At 43.7% G+C, this 23,292-nt stretch overlaps 1 protein-coding gene across 1 annotated transcript; it reads right to left on the bottom strand.

Annotated features, from left to right (window-relative positions):
• Positions 1-11,279: 11,279 nt before the first annotated feature.
• On the bottom strand, positions 11,280-21,811 carry LOC308280322 (protein NLRC3-like; the record flags this gene model as incomplete). Its single annotated transcript, XM_080720584.1, has 8 exons — positions 21,680-21,811; positions 20,987-21,277; positions 19,769-19,882; positions 17,976-18,032; positions 14,798-14,851; positions 12,667-14,542; positions 11,928-12,098; positions 11,280-11,454 (listed from the first exon to the last, which is right to left on the bottom strand). The coding sequence occupies exons 1-8, from the start codon at positions 21,756-21,758 to the stop codon at positions 11,280-11,282; spliced, it is 2,817 nt and encodes a 938-aa protein (XP_080576710.1). The 5' UTR covers positions 21,759-21,811.
• Between the last annotated feature and the right edge of the window lie 1,481 nt (positions 21,812-23,292).

Here is a 23,292-nt window from a genome sequence, read left to right as displayed (position 1 = left end):
CGTACCTGACTGGTATGACTTTCCTGACACAACTCAGACTCCTGCAGGAAATACACAAAGCCCCCCAATCAGTATGCACGGCCCCACAGCCATGACACACGGTTCTACAGCTGTCATCCATACTCAAATGACTACCTCAACTGTGCTGAATGCCAAGCCTGTCCCAACACCCCAGGCACAGCTTCCCCTAGTTAGAATGTATGCTCCACAGGCTCCCGTGACAACGGTTTATACTCCCCAAGCAGCCAGGCTGGGCCCACAAGCAGTGTTATCGACCCCGCCAGTCGCCATACATACCCCCACCTCGGGCTGGCATAATTCCTCATACACGGCTCACATTCCTGCAGCTGAAATGCAACGCTACCCAATAACTATGCAAGAGCCACCAACCATGACACATGGTTCTAGCGCCATTATACATGCCCCAAAAACCACCCCAACTCTACAGACTGCGAGGCCTGCCCCACCACCCCAGACCCCCCTCTACCCAGTCCCTCAAGACCACATGTCAGCTGGGTACGCGCACCAAGCAACCAGCCATGGCCAACAAGTTGCAGTGGCCTCCCCTGTGTATTCCCCGACCACAGAGCCTCTCCATCAAGCCTCAACTCATCTGCCACTTACTCCGATGAACAGTATGCAGGCCATGCCAACCACCCTGTATAATCCTCAAGCCACCATGTATGAGTCACCATTTCTTCAGCCCCCGGCTCCCTTTCCAGCCATACCAATGGCCTTGCACCCCTACCAGAATTTGTCACCCCCAGTAGTCCCCACCATAGGACAGGCAAGATATGGCCCTGCCCAGCCCACACCTGCTGGCTTCACACAGACGCACCAAGTAAAGAATGTACAGGTTTTCAGTGGAAATCCTGATTGCAAAATCCTCATTGAGGACTGGATACGTGATATGCAATATCTTATTGATGCTGGTGGGCTGCCCACACATCTCTGTTTTGCAACAATTGTACGGCATCTAAGCGGTGAAGCGAGGAGACTCGTCTTAAATCTCCCTCTGCAGGAACAGCATCCTGAGAGGGCATTTGATGAACTGAGAGCTGAATATGGTGACATACAAAGATCTCTGGATCCATTGGCTGATTTCTATGAGAGGAGCCAGCGGCCAGATGAAACAGCTTGCTCCTATGCCATTGCACTGGAGGCCACCCTTCGTTCTGTGGAGGAGGCACACCATGGGGGGCGGCCATTCCCAGACCGTGATGCCAAACTAACTCGCCAGTTCCTGAGGGGGTTGTCGGATGAAGAGGTGTACCTTAGGATTTCCCCCATGAAACCAAGGCTCCTGAGTTTCCGGGAACTGCAAGAAGAACTCAGAAATCTAGCGAGGGAGACAAAGAAGTTTCACAAACCAAAGAAAACATTCAGCCAGGTTCATGTTGCTGCAAGAGAACAGCATGGAGGAGTAAAGACAGAGGCAGTGAAGCCCACCTCTGAGCTTTCTGAATTAACTGCTTTGGTTCACAAGCTAGCTCTCAGTCAAGAGGAGCAAATCAAAAAGCTTGCAGAGTTGGAATCCAAAATGAATCCTCTGCAAACGCCTGCACCGGCCAGAAACCAGCAAACATCGAGGGTTGAGAGTCAAGGTGGATCTTTCGTGTGCTATCGGTGTGGGATGGCTGGACATGTAGCTAGAGTTTGCAGAACAGCAATGCCAGATCATAACATTACCACACGCACTCAGACTACTCCCATGCCCTCCCAAGAAGGAAGTGCAACACAGACTGGACAGTCTTTAAACGCTTGAGGCCTATGGTAAAAGGGGCGACCATGGGCCTACAGTTAGGTGCCCAACTGGAAGAGCAAGGATGTGACGATGAAACACCTCTTGTGGGACCCAGGAACGAAGGTGAAATAGAGGTCAATGGGGAAATGTGCAGGGCTCTCATTGATTCTGGCTCTCAAGTAACCAGCATTACCTATGAATTCTGGCGTAGGCACCCTGGATTGTGTCAGCAGAAGCTACAGCCGTCCAGTATTCCTGTGGAAGGTGCCGGTGTCCAGGACGTCCCTCACCATGGTGTACTACACAGAAGCCTCAAAGTGTTGGGTAAAGAGTATGCCAGCGTACCAGCCTTTGTTGTTGCTGAAACGGAGTACGGATCTGTGGTTCCCTTACTTGTGGGGACTAACGTCATACGAGCTTCCAGACAACACCTTCAAGATACTTATGGCCAACAGTTTCTCCAGAAGATCAAGGACTGCTATCCAGAATGGCATGCTGCATTACTGGAGATAGACAAGACAGGACCTGGTGGTCCCGAAGGCAGGGTGAGCCCTGTTAAGTATGTTGGCAAGAAGGTGTGTGTCCCTGCTGGTGAAGAGGTTAATGTGATGTGCCAGGTAACAAAGGGACCTAGGAAAGAGTCCTACACTGCACTTATTGAAGCCCGGCCCTCACAGAAGCTTCCGGAGGGCCTCATAGTAGGTAGAGTCCTGGCTAACGTGGAGAAGGGGTGTGTCCCCGTCCGAGTGATGAACCTGTCTCTCCGAACAGTGTCGATAAAGTCTCACACTCACCTGGCAGATGTTTTCTTGGTCCAACAAGTATTGCAGGCTGGAGAGGAGGTTCAGGGGAGGAATCAACAGGCAGGAGAGAGACAAAGTACGGTGAAGGGAGCGTGTCAGAGCCATGAGCATGGTGTGAGTGATAAAAGAGATCCCCCGGTATGCTGTGTGGATCTGAGTGGAGCAGCCATTGATGGTGAAGGGCAACTTTCTTTTCTCAAAGAGCTGATAGAAAGGAATTCAGATGTCTTCTCCCAACACTCGTTGGACTACGGACACACCAAGACAGTGCAACATGAAATCCCCCTAGTGGATCCCAAGCCGTTTCGTCTCCCCTACCGCAAAATACCACCTGCTCAGTGGCCGGTTGTCAGGAAGACCCTTACTGAGACGGAAGAGGCAGGTGTGATTCGCCCTAGCAAGAGCCCTTATGCTTCCCAGATGGTGCTGGTGACCAAGAAGGATGGATCACTGAGAATCTGCGTGGACTACAGAAAGCTTAATTTATGCAGCACCAGAGATGCGTTTCCTCTGCCCAGGATAGAGGATGCACTGGAAGCATTGGGGCAGTCCAAGTATTTCTCCACCCTCGACCTCACGTCGGGCTACTGGCAAGTCGAGGTGGCAGAGCAGGATAAGCACAAGACGGCCTTCAGCACACCTATGGGTCTGTACGAGGCCAACAGGATGCCTTTTGGGTTGCAGAATGCCCCTTCAACTTTCCAGCGCCTGATGACCTGTTGTTTTGGTGATCTAAACTACACCAATCTGCTTATCTATCTAGATGACATCATCATCTTCTCGAAAACGTTCGAAGAACATCTGGAACGGCTGCAAGTGGTGTTCAATCGGCTCCGTGAACATGGGCTGAAACTGAAGCCATCGAAGTGCCATCTGATGAAAAAGGAGGTTCAGTACCTGGGGCACTTGGTGTCGGCGGAGGGAATCAAGACTGACCCAGAGAAGATAAGCAAGGTGAAGGACTGGAAGCGCCCTACCAACGGCAAGGAAGTGCAACGGTTCCTGGGCCTTACAGGATATTACAGGCGGTATGTGGAGGGTTACGCAAAGCTGGTTGCACCTCTGTATCGTCTCACCTCAGGGGACCCGAGGAAGAAGAAAAGGGGGAGGAAGGCATCCTCTATACCTCCATCCCAGTTCCAGTGGACAGAGGAATGTGAGACTGCTTTCCAAGTCTTGAAGCAGAAGCTGACCACAGCCCCAGTTCTGGGCTACCCAGACTACAATCTGCCTTTCTTGCTACAGACTGATGCATCAGGAGATGGACTTGGTGCAGTTCTTGCTCAAGTTCAGGATGGCTGTGAGCGGGTTATTGCTTATGCCAGTAGGGGCCTGAATCCAGCTGAAACCCGTTACCCTGCGCACAAATTAGAGTTTTTGGCTCTGAAATGGGCGGTAACAGAGAAGTTATATGATCACCTGTATGGGCACAAGTTCTCTGTCTTTACAGATAACAATCCACTAAAATATGTGATGACCACAGCCAAATTGGATGCAACTGGCCAGCGCTGGGTGTCTTAACTTTCCATGTTTGACTTTAATATCCAGTACCGTCAAGGAAAATGCAACGCCAACGCTGACGCATTGTCCAGATTATCCAATCAAGAGGTCACACAGGCCCTACAGTCATGCCCCCAGCTAGTGAAAACCAAGAACATCAAGAGGAAATCAGCAAGTTCGGAGGCAACAGGGGAAAATCCATCAGAGGTGCAGACAGATTGCCCTCAAACACCACTGTCCCGCCAAGATGAACCACCGAATGAGCCATATGCAGGTGTTGGAACGGAGTCGCTGCCGGCAATGACAAAACAGCAGGTTAGGGTAGGGCAAAGAGATGACCCTGTGATTGGTCCAGTTCTACACTACCGGTCACTAAACACCAAGCCAAAGAGAAGTGTCCGTGTGGAAGGAGGAGCACAAGTGAACCTTCTTTTGAAAGAATGGAAGAGGTTGGTGGAGAGGGAATCCTCTATCGTAAAGTTAAGGATGGGCAAAGAGGAGCAATCGAGCAGTTAGTGCTGCCAGAGAACCTGAGAATGGTTGCAAAGAGAGCCCTCCATGATGACTCTGGACACCTGGGTTTTGACCGCACATTCTCACTGATGAGGGAGCGTTTCTACTGGCCCAGAATGTTCCAGGACATCAAAGCGTGGTGTGAACAGTGTGAGAGGTGCTGTCTCAGGAAGACTCCCACTGCAGGTCTTAGAGCACCTCTTGTCAGTATCCATACTTCTGCCCCTATGGAACTTGTCTGCATAGATTATCTGACGCTGGAGAAGTCTAAAGGAGGGATTGAGAATGTGCTGGTTGTGACTGACCATTTCTCCCGTTTTGCACAAGCGTACCCGACCAAGGACCAGAAGGCATGCACAGTGGCCAAGGTGCTATGGAAGAACTTCTTCTGTCGTTATGGGTTTCCTGCCAAGCTTCACGCAGATCAAGGTCGCAATTTTGAGAGTGCCGTGGTGAAGGAGTTGTGCAAAATCACTGGGATCACCAAGACCCACACTAGTCCATATCATCCTCAGGGTAATGGAACCACAGAGAGGTTTAACAGGACCCTGATGGATATGTTGGGCACATTGGAGCCACAGCAGAAGCCTCGCTGGCATGAATATCTAGACGCCATGACACACGCCTACAACTGTTCGCGCCATGACTCAACCGGGTACACCCCCTACTTTCTAATGTATGGCAGACATCCCAGGCTTCCCATCGACCTCATCTTAGGGCTGTCGGAGAGTGAGGAACCATGCGAATATAATGAATATGTCCAAACTCTTCAGGACTCTCTGACGCATGCCTATGACCAGGCAAACCATGCATCCAGACAAGCAAAAGACCAACAGAAACGATACTATGACCGCAAGGCAAAGCACCGTGTGTTCCAGCCAGGGGACAGGGTACTGGTAAAAATATGTCAAGTGGAAGGAAGACAGAAGCTTGGTGATAAATGGGAACGCCAGCCTTACATTGTCATCAAGAAACAGCCTGACATACCTGTGTACGTGGTTCGGTCTGAAGATGGAGCCAGAGAGAGGGTCGTACATCAAAACCTGCTTACCCAATGCATGTTTCTTCCCATGGAGCCCCAGCAGGAGCTGACTGTAAGGAGTGAGCCTGACAATGAAGATGGCATCTCATGCAGTGGGTCAGAAGCCGAGGAAGATGGTGAGCTAGAGGATGAGGATGAGAGTGCATATGGAGCCCAGAATGACATGATAGATGTCAGGGAGGATGAAGGTGAGCTGGAGGAGGGGTCCAAAGGAACCACTTCAGGAGCAGGAAGGGGAGGAAATGCACCAGCTCATAGGGAAGCATCGCCTCCAAACCCTGTAAAGAGCAGGAGAAATCCCCTGAGAACCAGGCAACCTCCCAACAGGTTGACCTATCAATTAATCGCTGTGGACCCTGCAACGGACCAGCAGAATGTAGATGGGACGGATGCGGTGACAGAAGAAAGCCAAAGAGAAGGAGAGCTCTGCGATGAGAGAGTGTAACACAAACGTTACTATATACACTATTCATATACCACACAACTGTGCATGTTGTTTTGGGGTGGCTTATGTTTTTGTTATTATTTGTTATGATGGCTGAGACGCCCTCATGCAAAGAGGGGGTGGGTGTAAGGAGGTGAATTGCCTTTAGAGGCACCTCCAGGCCTCTAGGGGGCACTGTTACCTTCCACTGTTCCTGTACTGTGCAGCTTTGACCTTAGTGCTGGGGGGCAGCCATCTTAGGTCAGAACTCTGTTGTTTCTCTGCAAGGTAAGGAGCAAACTCCACTCTCTCTGATCAATTCACTTGATAAAAGTAGTAATATAAGCCATCCATGTATTTTGATAAATAGTATTGCTGGGAAGAATATTGTTGTGCCCCCTGGGTTATTTGTAAGAGGATGTGAATAATTGGGAGCTTTACTGATAAAAGTGTGGCCATGTGATAACTGTGGTTGAACATGAATGAATGGGTTTTACTGTTAACTCATCCAGAGCCCAGGACATTAACGGATTAGGGGGTCCAGAGTGCCCCCTCCCGGCCCCATTAACGGCCATTGTCTTATTTTGAAGGCCAGAAGTCTAGACCGGAAGTACTTCCGGTCTGACGTCATCGGATCCTGCGACGGAACCGATCATTGTTTACGTGGTGCCATGCTGGATTGCATAGGAGCGTTTATACATGTGTTTTATAAGCGAGCATCTGCCTCCATCTTCGCTTCTAAAGTGTTGTTTTGAGATAATGGACATTAAAGATGAGATCGGCCGTCCACCTCAATGTTATGGGATGACTATTGTGTGCTCGTGGAGCCGTGATGATGACAAATCAGCGCGGATTTCGTCTCCGGAGCGTCGGCCATTGTACTAGGTATTTTTACTCGCCGTTACAGTAATATATTACTTTTCGCGCGACATCGCGCATTCGGCACTATACGTACTCTAGTACTTATTGCGTGACATCACGCGAAAGGCACTAGATGAGTTAAGTGCAGCAGATGGGCTGTTTCTATGTTTTGTAGTGCACTGTGGAATTGAGTTTAATAACTGAGAAATCACTTTTAAAACCACACTGGTTATGTTTATGTTTACATGCAGTTCTGTGCATTTCTGACAATATTGCAATATTACTACTGTGAAAAGTAAAGTGGGAACTCTGTTGTTTCTCTGCAAGGTGACAAGAGCTGATATAAAGAACACTGCTACACTGCTCTACCGCACGACTCCTATGCCTGGTTCCTCATTCTCATCTCCTAACCATCAATTACAACAAACACACAACGCGGAGTCTAGTTTATGAGACAGAGGGTGGGACTTTAAACCATGCATACCAGAGCTAAGGACAATCTTCTTTGGGTTACATATATATATATATATATATATATATATATATATATATATATATATATATATATATATATATATATATATATATTCAGAAGCAAGTATATACAGATATAGGAAAGCAAGAGAGGAACAGGAGAGGAAGAGCAGATCAACAAAGAAAGAGGAGAAGGAGAGAAAATGAGAAGAGAAAAGGAAGAGTAGAGTAGAAGAAAAGGAGTGGAGGAAGACAAAAGAAGAGGAAAGGATCAGAGCAGGAAAAGTATATGTCATCTAGATGGTATATGTCATCTCAGTATATCTCAAGTCTACCTTTCCAGGAGATATATTCTCTCTCTCTCTCTCTCTCTCTCTCTCTCTCTCTCTCTCTCTCTCTCTGTTGAATCTGTTATTTTGCGGGTACAAAGTCAGCTAAAACGGGTACTTTCCTATATTAAATTGTATTAAATCGGATATTTTTCGGGTATAAAGTAGGCCAAAACGAGTATTTTCCTATATTAAATCATATTTTTCCTTTCACAATATTAATTCGGGTGTCTTTGGGGCTTCACATTGGCTATGTTGACAACTCCAGGCAGTCTTTTCTGTTCATATTAACTCACCATTATTGCTCAGCCTCCAGTTCCCAATTCCTCCATCTGAGCTCTGAGCCATCCAGCCAAAAGTTCCCGTTCTGGTAGCATAAAGTCGGCTAAAATGGGTATTTTTCTTTCTCAAAACAAGGCGGGTCGGGTTCATATTTATTTACTAAAAAAAACATTGTCACGGGCACAGGCACACTAAGGCTACAGTCTTGCTCAGAAGACAGCGTTGTTTTGCTTGGTTGTTGCTGTCCGGCGTGTCCGCCTTCCTTTGCCGTCCGGGCCGTGGCTAGAACAAACACTCGATGCAGTGGTTCCTAGCTTACCCCATGCCCAGGCCATGGCGAGACCACGCAGCTGGGCAGGTCTGCATCCAGGGCCTCCTCGGCTCTGGGGGAAAGGTAGGAACTATTGCAGCGAGTGTGTTATAACCCGGACGGTAAAGGAAGACTCACACCCCACATTAAATGCGCCTGATTTATAATAATAAAATTAATAGTAGGATTAAACGGTGTGATGTCATTGTTCAGTCTTACTGTCTAACATGTTTATTTAGTATATCTAGTTAACATAAATAATATAAATTCTTCCAATGGAACATAAAAAAAAAAAAAAAAACGAGAAAAAAAAAAAAAAAAACACTTGGGGAAAAAAAGAGAGCCCATAGGGGTTTTTTACTATGGGGTCCCAGACCTTATCTATGGGGGCTAAGCCCCCACTGGCCCCCACATAACTCGAACCCTGCATATATACCTGTAGAGGATATATACCTGGAGACTACCTTGATAAAAGGCGCAAGTTTGCTCCTCGTTAGAGGTGCAGTCTTGTTCAGATCTCTGTTGCTTTTTGTTTGTTTCCTCTTTAAGCAGAATACGCAGCCTGCTTAAATCTGCATCATTCAAGTCATCCTCCCAGTCCCACGCTTTGTTGCTTGTCTTATGTTTGTCTTTGTCTATTTTATTTTATTTTTATTTTTTGGAGCGGGAGAGTGAATTCAGCTTGAGTTTTTTTGGAGAACTTGTTTTTTGTCATTCTTGTGCTGTTGATTTAGCTTGTCTTATGTTTGTCTCCTCCATCTGCACCTCAGCCAACCCAGATCTCGACTACTGATCCTTGTTCTCTTCAGTAAAAGCTGTAAAGTAATTTAAATCTGCATCATCGATGTCCTCCCAGTCACACTCTTTGTTGCTTGTCTTATGTTTGTCTCCTCCTCCATCTGTTTGTCTGTGTTGCAGACACAGTGCTGGTTTCCCCTTTAATGCAAACCCCATTTACCTGTTGTCATAGGACCCGTTTTGACCATCTGTTTGCCTGTGTCCATTTATGCCCATCCATATATGGAGTATCTGTCTGTGCCTCTGACTGTGTTGCAGACACAGTGCCGGTTCCCCCTTTTTTTTTCTTTTTTTTTTTAACAATATGTTTATTTTGTTATATGGAGATCTCTGCACACACAGTACCGTTTGCGGAAAACTCTGATGTCAGACATCAGCTCCGCATACGGGCATTCATTTTATGCCCATATATGGAGAACGCGTGTGCCGGTGGGAAGAACGGTTCTCGAGATACGTGGATTACATACATACATACACATTCACAGAGATTCTTTGTTGACTCATGTGGTGTACGTGATGTCAGAGCCTTTTATGAAGTGATGTCACAATGAGTCAGCGCTTGCACCGATTTCCTCCGGAACAGCCTGATGTCAACAATCAGCCCCGCATAAGGAGATTCCGAACGTTTCGCGTCGCTTCGGGAAAACCACGCGTCGGGTCGGGCCGAGGCCCGGCACTGCACTCCGCGCCGCGGCGGGGAACGCGCGTGCCGAATCTGAAGTCGGTGGGACGAACGGTTCTCGAGATACGCGGATTACATACAGACAGACACGCACACAGACAGAGATTTGTCGCATTTATAGATAGATAAATGGTTAAACTGTAGTGATATTGATACATTCCAAATTAGTTCTAAGTATTATGAGGCACCCTGGAATGACATCACGGCACCCTAGGGTGCCACAGCACCCACTTTGAGAAACCCTGGCCTTTAGTCACTGTTATGTAGAAACCTTGTATCTCCATATAAACCCTATAGTCACTGTTGTGTAGAAACCTTGTATCTCCATATAAACCCTATGGTCACTGTTGTGTAGAAACCTTGTATCTCCATATAAACCCCATGGTCACTGTTGTGTAGAAACCTTGTATCTCCATATAAAACCCTATAGTCACTGTTGTGTAGAAACCTTGTATCTCCATATAAGCCCTAAAGTCACTGTTGTGTAGAAACCTTGTATCACCATATAAAACCCTATAGTCACTGTTGTGTAGAAACCTTGTATCTCCATATAAACCCTATAGTCACTGTTGTGCAGACACCTTGTATCTCCATATAAACCCTATGGTCACAAATAGTGAAAATAGCCAATCTTACAAGCTCAAGAGGCACTGTGAGTTTGTGCTGTGAGTTTATAGATCAGCTATTTTTTTATTTCATGGTGTTTTTAAAAAGAATAATAAAACAACACGGATAATGATTTTACACCAAGAAACATTAAACAGCAGAGCTATTCAGCTAGTCTTAAAGGATCATTTTGGTTTCTTTAAACCTGCACACAATTAATTTTGATTTGATTTAGATTGTTTTAAAGGTTGTATATATATATGTTTGAATTCAATGTAATTATGTAGAAGTGTCTGTGACTGATGAAGAACCTAGAAATTAAAGTGATCAACGCATGCCTGTTACTTTAGCACAATTACTGCTGTATAAATAGTTTTGGCTTTGTTATATTCACAAATAAATGTGACCCTTTACTGTTTGATTGATTGAAGACTTTATTAGAATTTTGCATAGGAAAAGGTACAGTTTCATGACGGTACAGTTCACTGGTACAAGGTCTACTAAAAGGAGATCCATGAAAAGACTACGCTTATTTCCACAGGAAACCATTTAAGTATCTCATATAACATTGAATGACAGACGAATAGAACACAGTACTATGCAGTAGATATGTAAAGAAAAGAAAAATGAGAGAACAAAAAAAGAGTCTAAACAGTAAGTAAGTAAGTATATACAAAGAAGGGGCAGGGGAGGGTAGGGTTGGGCTAGGTCAGTCAGTACAGACATGGTAGGCATCAACCATGTTGTGATGGAGTGGAGTCTCAAATTAAGCACTAGAATTAATAATAAGACTCTTCAAATTGTCTAGGGCACAGAATAGTTGAACAGCCCTGCTATACAGCATCAGAGTATGATTTCCCTCCTCTAAACCTACTAGAAGCCATTGGCACTGAGTGGCAGCGTGTATTTCCCTACCTGAGAGTCTTCAATCCCCAGCCTGGATCCTCCACTCCAGCAGAGAGATGCTCCACACAGTCTCCCAAGTGATTATAGCTCAAATCAAGCTCTTTCAGGTGGGAGGGGTTGGATCTCAGAGCTGAGACCAGAGCAGAACAGCCTTCCTCTGAGACCATACAGCCTGACAACCTACACACACACACACACACACACACACACACACACACACACACACACACACACACACACACACACACACACACACACACACACACACACACACACACACACACACACACACACACACACACACACACACACGTCACAGGGTTGTTATTGTGTTTGAAGTCTGTCAAAAGTCATTTGTATTTTTGGTTAATCTATGCGCGTGTATGTGTGTGTGTAGTAGTAGCAGTTTATTTGGTCATTTAAAAATAGAATACATAGATTTCCTTTTCACATGAATTTTCCATTATTTAACCAAAAAGGTATAGGCTGAAGCCCATTGGCTTATTTTGCCTAACCTTGTCACGATCACTCAAGTCTAAGATAACCGCAGTAAACTCTTAAGGAGTGTGTGTGTGTGTGTGTGTGTGTGTGTGTGTGTGTGTGTGTGTGTGTGTGTGTGTGTGTGTGTTCTGTACATGTTCAGGAATACTGACCTGAGTGTCTCCAGTGTACAGTCTGGACTCCCCAGTTCAGCAGAGAGTTTTTTCACTCCAGAATCGGTCAAATCATTGTGACTGAGATCAATTTCCTTCAAACTAGAGGAGTTGGAGAGAACTGATGATAACTCCTCACAGCATGTCTCTGACAGGTTACAGCCACTCAGCCTGGAGAAACAAACGTTTATGGATGAAATCAATGTTTGTATTTTGTTTTATTATTTTGTTTGTATCTTATATTAACAATGCTATCATTATTTACCATTCCATAACATTCTTTGCAAGTCTATCTGACTGCAAGTCTATCTGCAAAATAATTTGTAAACATTGCTTCTGTTTTTTAAAACTCAGTTATGCATCATGCACACACACACACACACACACACACACACACACACACACACACACACACACACACACACACACACACACACACACACACACACACACACACACACACACACACACACACAGTTTAGATTAGTCTATGTTGAACTAAGAAGACTTCTTTTTTAATGAACGTTCTCTTAAGCTCTCTGGGAGGTTACATAGATTGTTAACCTCTCTATTTTGGGATTGTCATTATAAATTATCAATTTTCTTATTTTTTTTACTTTTTCAACAAATAGAAATAGCATATCTGCAAGCTCACATCACATGCTGTGAGCTGTAGATCTGCTATTCTTTCCTATAACAGAACAATGATATAATATATTAAGTGTATCCAGGCACTTACACTGCTCTACTCGAGGCTTTGACCAGTGGCAGCAGCCCCAGAAGAGCCTTCTCTGAAGCTTGGTATTTCTTCAGGTCGAACACATCCAGATCCTTTCCTGATGACAGCAACATGGCAGCTATAGTTGACCACTGAGCAGGAGAGAGTTTCTCTGTGGAGAGACTTCCTGAACTCAGGGACTGTTGGATCTCCTCTTCTAGAGAATGATCATTAAGCTCATTCAGACAGTGGAACAGATTGATGCTTCTCTCCGGAGAGGGATTCTCCCTGATCTTCTTCTTGATGTACTTGACAGTTTTCTGCTTGGTCTGATCGCTACTTCCTGTCTCTCCCAACAGAATGATGCTCTCTGGAGATGGATTCTCATTGACCTCGACTGATTCCTGATTGGCCTGTGATCTACTTCCTGTCTGTCCCAACAGTCTTTGTAAGAGACTCTGATTGGTCTCCAATGAGAGGCCCAGCAGGAAACGGAGGAACAAGTCCCAGTGTCCATCTTCACTCTGTGAGGCCATGTCTACAGCACTCTGGTAGAGATGTTTGATATTAGATTTGCCTCTAAATAGCTTGCACCTCGTGGAGGTTGACAGTAGGTTTACACCATCTTTGATGAATCGGACATAGACATAAAGAGCAGCCAGAAACTCCTGAACACTCAGATGAACAAAGCAGAACACCTCTTCCTTGTACCACCCACCCTTCACCTCTTTAAACATCTGGGTGAACACTCCTGCATACACAGCTGCATCTCTGATATTAATGCCACACTCTATCAGGTCTTCTTTATAGAAGATCAGATTGCCTTTCTTCAGCTGTTCAAAAGCCAGTTTTCCCAGACACAGAATGGCATTCTTCCAATCCCAGTCACCCAGTGTCTGATCTTTGTCACGATACTTCACATTGTTTTGTTCAGACTGAACATCCATGAAACGGAGGTACATCTCAGTCAGTGTCTTTGGCAGTAATATTTTCCTCGCTTTTTTCAACATGTTCTCCAGAACTGCAGCAGTGATCCAACAGAAGACTGGGATGTGACACATGATGTGGAGGCTTCGTGATTTCTTGATTTGTGAGGTGACTCTTCTGGCCTGGTTCACATCATCACTGAATCTCTTCATGAAGTATTGATCCTTCTGGGGGTCTGTGAATCCTCTGACCTCTGTCACCCTGTCCACATAAACCTTTGGGATCCGAGTGGCTGCTGCATGTCGTGTGGTTATCCAGATGCGAGCAGATGGAAGCAGGTGACCACTGATGAGGTTTGCCAGTAACACGTCCACAGACGTTGGCTTTGTTTCATCAGTCCAGATTTTATTTTCCTGGAACCGTAGAGGAGACCGAAACTCATCTAGACCATCAAAGATGAACAGAATTTTTGAACTTTTGAAGCTGGAGATTCCTGCTTCCTTGATTTCACCAAAAAAATTATGAATTAGTTCCACCAGGCTGTAATTCTTCTTCTCTTTCAACATCAAATTCAGCTCTCGGAAAGTGAATGGAAACACAAAATGGAAAATGTTGTTGGCTTTGTCTTCTATCCAGTCCAGTGTGTATTTCTGAGTTAAGACTGTTTTGCCAATACCAGCCACTCCCTTTGTCATCACTGTTCTGATTGGTTTATTTTGTCCAGGTAAAGGCTTAAAGGTGTCTTCTAATTTGATTGGTATTTCTAGTCCAGCTGGTTTCCTGGATGCTTTCTCAATCTGTCTGATCTCATGTTCTTTATTGACCTCTCCACTGCCTCCCTCTGTGATGTAGAGCTCTGTGTAGATCTTATTCAGAAGTGTTTTTGGTCCTTCTTTTGTCCACTCCAACAAACACTCAAACTTCTCCTTCAGGTTAGACTTGAGTTGTTGACACACAGGATCAGGAGTTTCTAAATGACCAAAGAACAGAGCATGTTATGGTGCCCAAAATAGGAATGGCAGTTTGAACAAAGTATTCATTATGACAGACTATTTGCATGTCTTTATTGAACGATTATGAGATATCCAGCCCAGTCCTACGAAGAAAAATGTTGACCATTTGATATTTTTGTGTTAGGAAGGGAAGGGAGGTAGAGATAATGAATGAAAAAGATTCAAAGTGAAACACAAAAACAATAGACAAAGGAAAAACATCCTGTACATACCATGCTCTGGTGTATCACTGGCTGGTGATGGAAACACTCTTAGTGGATATTGGTCTATGAAACACGTGCGCGCGCACGCACGCACGCACACACGCGCACACACACACACACACACACACACACACACACACACACACACACACACACACACTATTAATTCAGTCACTGAAAACAAAAACTTGTTGAGATTACGTGATATGGAAAGTGGTTCCACATGATCCAATCATGTTGGGGCAGCGTGATTCAGCTAACGCCATTCAAGTTACTAGTAAATGTTTCAATCACATTATGGCATGTTTCAGTCACATTATGGCAACGTGATTCATCATGGTTGCACCTGATCCAATCACGTTGGGGCAACGTGATTCAGCTAACGCCATTCAAGTTGCTAGTACATGTTTCAGTCACATTATGGCATGTTTCAATCACATTATGGCAACGTGATTCAGTCATGTTCATTATTCTAACTACATGATATGATCATATTAGTCGAACACAATTTGATCCATGCAAATAAATGTTATTTTCTTAATGCAGTGAACATTAATAACTAATAATAATTAATAACTTAATACAGGGAACATTAGTCAACTCAAGTCAATTTTATTTTTTAAGCACTTAAACATATAAAGCACATTTAAAACAGCCAACGGCTTACCAAAGTCCATTAATGAATTAACAATAAAACATGTTTGGTAAAAACATAAAAAATAAAACATCTTTAAAAAACTATATAGTAACAAAACACTTATACAGGCAAAAATACATCCAATATTTAACATTCAATTGTCTGACCAAAAAGTAGACTTTTTTTTTGTTTTTTACATTTACATCTCAGAGAGATCTTCCCAGGCTCTTCTCAGAACACATACAAGTACAGATGCGTTTCTTCCTAGCTTACAAACTCTTCCATGGACAGAGCAGTCAACTGTGACTAATAGTTTTGCATATTTTATCTGTTAATGTAATATCAGCACTGCAGCATTTTCGTTTTTTGAGAACGTGAAAGTAATAGTTTTACAAGTAGGACATTTTTAATCAGTGAAAATATTATTCTGTCGTTTCCAGCTTCATTCATTTCTCCATCACCCAGCTTCATATCTAAACCCAGATTCATATCTAAACCCAGCTTCATATCTAAACCCAGCTTCATATCTAAACCCAGCTTCATATCTAAAACCCAGCTTCATATCTAAACCCAGCTTCATATCTAAACCCAGCTTCATATCTAAAACCCAGCTTCATATCTAAACCCAGGTTCATATCTAAAATCCAGCTTCATATCTAAACCCAGCTTCATATCTAAACCCAGGTTCATATCTAAACCCAGGTTCATATCTAAAACCCAGGTTCATATCTAAACCCAGCTTCATATCTAAAACCCAGCTTCATATCTAAACCCAGGTTCACTCATGCTGGTGTGTGAGCTTTCCTTTTGACTTCACTGTTGTTGTGGTCGGTTGTTGAAAACAGCAAAGAGGATTAATGTGATTATTAAAATGCAATAGCACAAAGTGGTCATCGATCCAATTAAGTTATTAGGGCCTGAGCACTACACAGTAGTGCGAAGCCCTATTGTAATCATAAATAGTCATCGTCTTCTTCTCCGAAATGAATCGCGTTTTTGAGGCGCTAAACGTACTCCAAAGGTTGCCCAACGTATTTTAAACTTCCTTCGCCCAACAGGAAGTGCCTGCTCTTCTGATTAGTTGATAGTTGATTGTTCCTTTGTTTGGCTATAACCTATCAACCGTGTGTCGTACAAACTTGTGGGTGGTGTCATTTGACTTGGTTAACTTAGCACCACCCCCTTCTGATTGGTCGATAGTTGATAGTTCCTATTTTCTCCTATAACTCTTCAACAGTTTGTTGTTCAGAGTTGTGGGTGGTGTCATTTGACTTTGACATTTGCCCCCAGTTCTGATTGGTTGATATTTAATAGTTCCTATTATTCGCTATATCTTTTCAATGGTTTTTTGCTCAGACTTGTGGTGGTGTGGTGTCATTGGACTTGTTTTAGAGTCCCCCTCTTCAGAGTGGCTGCTACCCCTCGTGACGTGGGAAGAGCTGCAAGGGCCCAGTCAATGCTGCTTGCAGCTTTGATTATTATTATTAATACATAGAAAACATTAATTTAGAGACCATGCAATAAGTGATTAAAATGTTGATTGGATGATTATGATGTGGATTTATTTTGTATAATTGTATATTTTGTTTAATTAGGAGTTTACCGCTTTTACTTATTTCTCTTTTGCAGTGGAAATCTATTAGGACTATTTAATGCTTGAGATTCCACATGTCTCCACTAGGGATGGAAAGTCAGCTTTCAGGTGTTGTGCCTCACAGACCTGGAACTCCTTACAGGCTTTACTTAAGTATAACTCTCTTGTTCTCCTACTGTAGGTTTCTTTAAATCAGATGTATCAACCTTGGTCAATCTAAATTGTACTTGTTTTAATTGATGTTGATACATCATGTGATGACTTAATCTCTTAATCATGTTTATTTTATTTTAACTCATCTAGTGCCATTCGCGAGATATCTCGCGAAATGTACTCGAGTATCTGTAGTGCCATTCACGGGATATCTCGGGAAAAGTAATATATTACTGTAACGGCGAGTACATTACCGAGAAGAATGGCCGACGGTCCGGAGACGAAATCCGTCGCTGATTTCGCATCATCACGGCTCCACGAGCACAAAATAGTCCCATCCATAACATTGAGGTGGACGGGGGATCTCATCTTTAATGTCCATTATCTCAAAACTACACTTTAGAAGCTAGGATGGAGGCAGATGCTCGCTTATGTTACACAGTTATAAAAGCTCCCGGTCGGCCATTATACAACTCCACGTGGACACGGATCGGTTCCGGCGCACGATCCGATGACGTCAGACCGGAAGTGATTGCGCGGTGGACTTCTGGCCTTCAAAATAAGATAACGGCGGTGATGCCAGCCTGAAGGTGGCGTCGTGGACTTTATAATCCGTTAATTTCAGGGGCTCTTAATGAGTTAAGTGAAAAAGGGTCCCAGCCCTCAGTTAGTTTTCCGAGTATTAAATAAAGGTTGAAATGAAAAGTTAAATGTCTTATTATATATTATTAACTAGTAGGAGGTTCAACTCCAGACCAGGTTACATCACAAACTGTTTAAATAAAGTTCTCAAACTCACTCACCCTCAGGATCACGCTCACGCTTAGACTCAGGTGATGAAAACATCTTCCTGATACGATCTGAGATGAAATTCAAACACAATGACAACATGACATGACATGACATACAGTAGCATAGCTGTGTTAAATGCACAGCTAGTACCAGTAAGACTCCCTAATCGGGAGTTAAGCGACCGTCAGGTTGCAGCGTGATTTTAGGGTAAAATGTGTAGGAGAAGTGTCCAAAAATGTGTTTGTAAAAATCGGCCTGATGGTGGCGCTATATGGGACAGATGCATGTTGATGAGATGAGTGTAGACATGCTGTGTAGCGATGTGCGTGATTTTAGGGCAAAATCTGTAGGAGTAGTGTCCAAACATGTGTTTTAAAAAATCGGCCTGAAGGTGGCGCTAAATGGGACAGATCCATGTTGATGACATCAGTGTAGAGCAAGTGTGTACCGATTTGCGTGATTTTAGGGCACAATTTGTAGGAGCAGTGTCCAAAAATGTGTTTTAAAAAATCGGCCTGAAGGTGGCGCTAAATGGGACATATCCATGTTGATGAGATGAGTGTAGACATACTGTGTACCGATTTGCGTGATTTTAGGGCTAAAAATTGTAGGAGCAGTGTCCAAAAATGTGTTTTTCAAGAATCGGCCTCATGGTGGCGCTAGAAGAGGGCCATGTGAGAATTGATGGGTGGAGGTTGTGGTTTGGCAAGCAAGGAGTATGTGTGCAAAATTTGGCATGGATCGGGGCAACGGTTGCGGAGATATGAGCAAGGCAAAAGTGTGACGTGTGACATGTGACGGACGGACAGACAGACGGACAGACAGACAGCCGGTGGAGGTTTTGGTAATAAGTGCAACTTGACGGTCGCAATAAAAACAATAATTTTAAAAACATACATTTGAAGAACAGCAACAAAAGAACTACATTACACTTTAGATTCCATTTACGTAAACCATCATTTTAAGAAGATAAGAGCTTATAAGACAAATATACAAGCAACACGCCATAAGGGCGAGAAGCATTTTCCCCCAACACACACACACACACACACACACACACACACACACACACACACACACACACACACACACACACACACACACACACACACACACACACACACACACACACACACACACACACACACACGGTTAAACAGCTGAGCTGTCTGTGAAAGGCACAGCCAAGACTGTGTTATACAACTGTGAGAGGATGGGCACAGCTGAGAAGAGACAAGCCACAGCCAATCAGCGATGCGTCACAGACCCATGTGACTGAAAGCCTGTCCACATTCTCTCTGACCACCAAACGTTTCGTCGTAAAGGTCTGGTTCAACTACAAAATGACGTCACTCACAACTTCTGAAAAGCATTACCTCAAATTAGAGTTTCGGGAACTTTTCGTCGGAACTCTCCAACGAAAGGTTTGGAGGTCGGAGACAGTATTGGACAGGCCTTGAGTGTTACACCAAATGTGTAACTTACAACTTTTTGTATCCTGCCTTGGATGGAATGGGAGGGAGGAACTGAAGTCGATAGGTAACGAAATGTTGTGAATTAGCGTGACGGACTCACTGACGGACATGAGGTGGCGGTTTTGATAGTAACTGTGACCTGACGGTCGCAACAAACAATTGAGTGCATGAATTCCACATTTCTCTAAAGTATGGCATATTCCAGCATGTATAGATACGCCCACATACAGCACACATACTGCACAGCATATAACATTAAAGGCAGTGCAATGTCTGACCAACTAATGTTGTATGTTATGTGTAACTTAAAAATCAGTAGACAAACTTACCACGAAATATCACCCCCAGCACCAAACCAACTGCAAGGAGAACAAGGAGGAGAGCAACGATGGCTGCTGTGGCTGCTGTGGGTGTAGGTTCGGGTGTAGGTTCAGGTGGAGGTCCTGAGGAGAAACAAGGGTTTAATTTATTTTCAATTCAAGAAAAATAAACATGTTCTGTTAAGTAACATAGTATTTTCAGACAGCAACTGGTTTGGTTGCCCTGTATTTCTGGTTTGGCTGTCAGAATAAGAGCTGCTACTGCTCCTACAGATTTTTTCCTAAGATCACACAAAGCGGTACACTACGTCTAGACCTACATGGGCAACTGGCGGCCCGGGGGCCACATGCGGCCCCATCCTTTACTTAATGCGGCCCGCAGGTTAATTTCGGAATACTGATATATTATTGATTTCAGCTGTTACAATTCCAAAAATGCAGACATGACCTACTTTACTTCTATAGTCTATAGTAGTAGCTTAAGGACTTGTACTAGTCTTTTTTTTTGATGTCCAATGTATTTGTTTTTAAGTTCATAAAGTTAAAATAAGAACATATAAATGATTCGAAATAAAATGAAAAAAAAAAAAAAACACTTTTCAGGATTCCTATTCGCAAAAAAATAGGTCAGCATTCTAATTCAAAAATAGCAAAAATAGCAGATCTACAAGCTCAAAACGTGTTGCAGTGCGAAGCGTTTTGAGCTTGTAGATCGGCTATTTTTTACTGTATACGCAATGTGGCCCTCTGGAGTGAGTGTGAAAATATAGTGGCCCTTTCCATCATCAAAGTTGCCCACCCCTGGTCTAGACTCATGTCATCAACATGGATCTGTCCAATTTTGTATACATGTGACCTGACGGTCGCTTATCTCCCGATTAGGGAGTCTTACTGGTAAGCAAAACTATTGTTAACCACAGGAAAATTAAACATAAAACCTGTTTGCTTGGCTCGGTATCATTTTAGAAAGAAGGATTTTAGGGTAAAAGTTCTGATTGCATTACTTACTATTACTATTCAATGCACTTCTGCACCATGCTAATCTGTGCTTGTACACACGCACGCACGCACCCGCGCAGTGTTAGGAGCCTAAATATGTCAAAAGGTCAACTCTGCAGACTGTAACACTGTTTCAATGTGTTCAAATGATGTAGTAAACTACATACCTTCATGATACAGACTGTAACAGTGATTCAATGTGTTCACATGATGTAGTAAACTACATACCTTCATGATAAAGATAGTTTTGATCAGGTTCACTCCGCTCCATGCTGAACTCGTTCTGCACTTCACAAGTTAATGTTTTAACTTTCTCATCTTCATCCCTGGTGACACTCAGCCGGTTAGAGTTTGGTCCAGAGTCAGACACCATCCATTCCCCTTCATCTTTCTTCCAGAGATAGGTGACTGGCCCTGACTCTGTGAAGTCCCCACGCACAGGCAGACAGTACACTTCACAGCTGGTGGAGTTAGAATCACAAGGCGCCATGGTGGCCACCAGTGGCTTTGGGACTTTTTCTGTTGAGGAAACAGAATAAAGACAACTTACTGCTGATGTTGTCTCCAGACTGCAGTTAAAACAAAACATGTTGGCTGTGTGATCTTCCTCAGGTAAGGGTTATGGTGCAGATAGATTTATGTTAATTTTCTATCAAAGCAGTGGGTGTTTAGTGGCATCATTAAAGGTTGTATGTTTTTGCTTTTCTCAAGAGGGATTCACATTTTGAACAGCTTGCATTTTTATTCCTTTTTTTCTCTCCCCCATGTTCTTTCTTTATCCCCCACCCCCACAAATTCCATTAACCAAAACCTCAATTCAAATTGATATGCATGTTACTGTTTTCTGTGGACAGAAAACATTGTATATTATGATAGACCCATGATGACACATGACCTTCACAGGACACAGTTCATACTCACTCAACTGTTTAACCGTTGTCTTGTTCAGCAGTCGACCGTTGATGTGTACAGAGTATTCTCCAGTGTCGTTTATGGTCATATTGTTGACGACCAACTGTCCAGTTTTTTTAGCCAGTTCTGTGCGGTTTTTAAATGTCCCGTAGTAATCCACAACAGGACCAAGAACCTGATCCCATTCTGCTGCTTTATTGGGTTCATGTTTCCACAGAATGCTAGTGATGGGTTCATTAACAGAGCTAGTATCTGGAAGCAGGCGAAGGACTCCTTGTGGTGCAATGTAAATCACATCTTGTTGAGCTGTGGAGAGAATATTATTTCAGTCAACTTGAACAGATAAAGTCAACAATGAGACAGTATGAAAGGTTTATCAGACATAATAATATTATGTCCAAAGAGATACAGTACAGTAGAATGAAATGTTTATCAGCCAGAATAATAATAAGTGTCCCGGTGAGTCTTCTGACCATGGCTTATCATTTAGCTGAGCAGAAAAAACCTCCATAGATCTTCTTTTTTCTTATCTTTTTTCCACTTGAGCAAAAATGTTCAGGAAAATAGCCAATCTACAAGCTCACTGCAGCACAAGACTGTGTTTGTACTGGTCAGCTCCCAGTACAACAGTATCACACTGTGGTTGTACTGGTCAGCTCCCAGTACAACAGTAACACACTGTGGTTGTACTGGTCAGCTCCCAGTACACCAGTAACACACTGTGGTTTAACACACTGTGGTTGTACTGGTCAGCTCCCAGTACAACAGTAACACACTGTGGTTGTACCGGTCAGCTCCCAGTACAACAGTAACACACTGTGGTTGTACCGGTCAGCTCCCAGTACAACAGTAACACACTGTGGTTGTACTGGTCAGCTCCCAGTACAACAGTAACACACTGTGGTTGTACCGGTCAGCTCCCAGTACAACAGTATCAGACTGTGGTTGTACCGGTCAGCTCCCAGTACAACAGTAACACACTGTGGTTGTACCGGTCAGCTCCCAGTACAACAGTAACACACTGTGGTTGCACCGGTCAGCTCCCAGTACAACAGTATCACACTGTGGTTGTACCGGTCAGCTCCCAGTACAACAGTAACACTCTGTGGTTGTACTGGTCAGCTCCCAGTAGTGTTGATTTCATCGACTAAAAGTATGATAAAAAATGTCTGTCGACTACCTTTTTTCACTGACGAAAACAACTAAATAAAAACTAAGCTATGATTACTGATCTAATCTTGGACTAAATATATTGACAATTAATTCAACAAATAAAAACCAGACTAAAATTTTAGTGTGGGAGCACATCTAGCCAAGTGCTTTGTCCCTCTACACCAAAAATACTGGCAAATGTTGGCCTATGAGAATAGCAGATCTACAAGCTCCCAACTGATGTCCCAACAGAATTTGAATGCTGGCCGTTCAAGTAGTTAAACTCTTTAAATGTTCAGGTTGAAAAACGTGGTTCTCAAACATTTTCATGTCAAGGAGACCCAAATTGAACCAAATGTATTCATTTGAGGACCCCATCTGATAATATGTTGTGCCAGGGACCCCCAAACGAGAAGCTATGCGTTTAATAATGGTTAAAACATGTTCCAAAATGATTCAAAATGTTTCAA

This window comes from Nannobrachium achirus (assembly GCF_963921795.1).
Source record: "Nannobrachium achirus genome assembly, chromosome: 24".
NCBI lineage: Eukaryota > Metazoa > Chordata > Actinopteri > Myctophiformes > Myctophidae > Nannobrachium > Nannobrachium achirus.
Note: the sequence above shows the minus strand (reverse complement) of the source record. Positions and strands in the feature narration are given on the sequence as shown.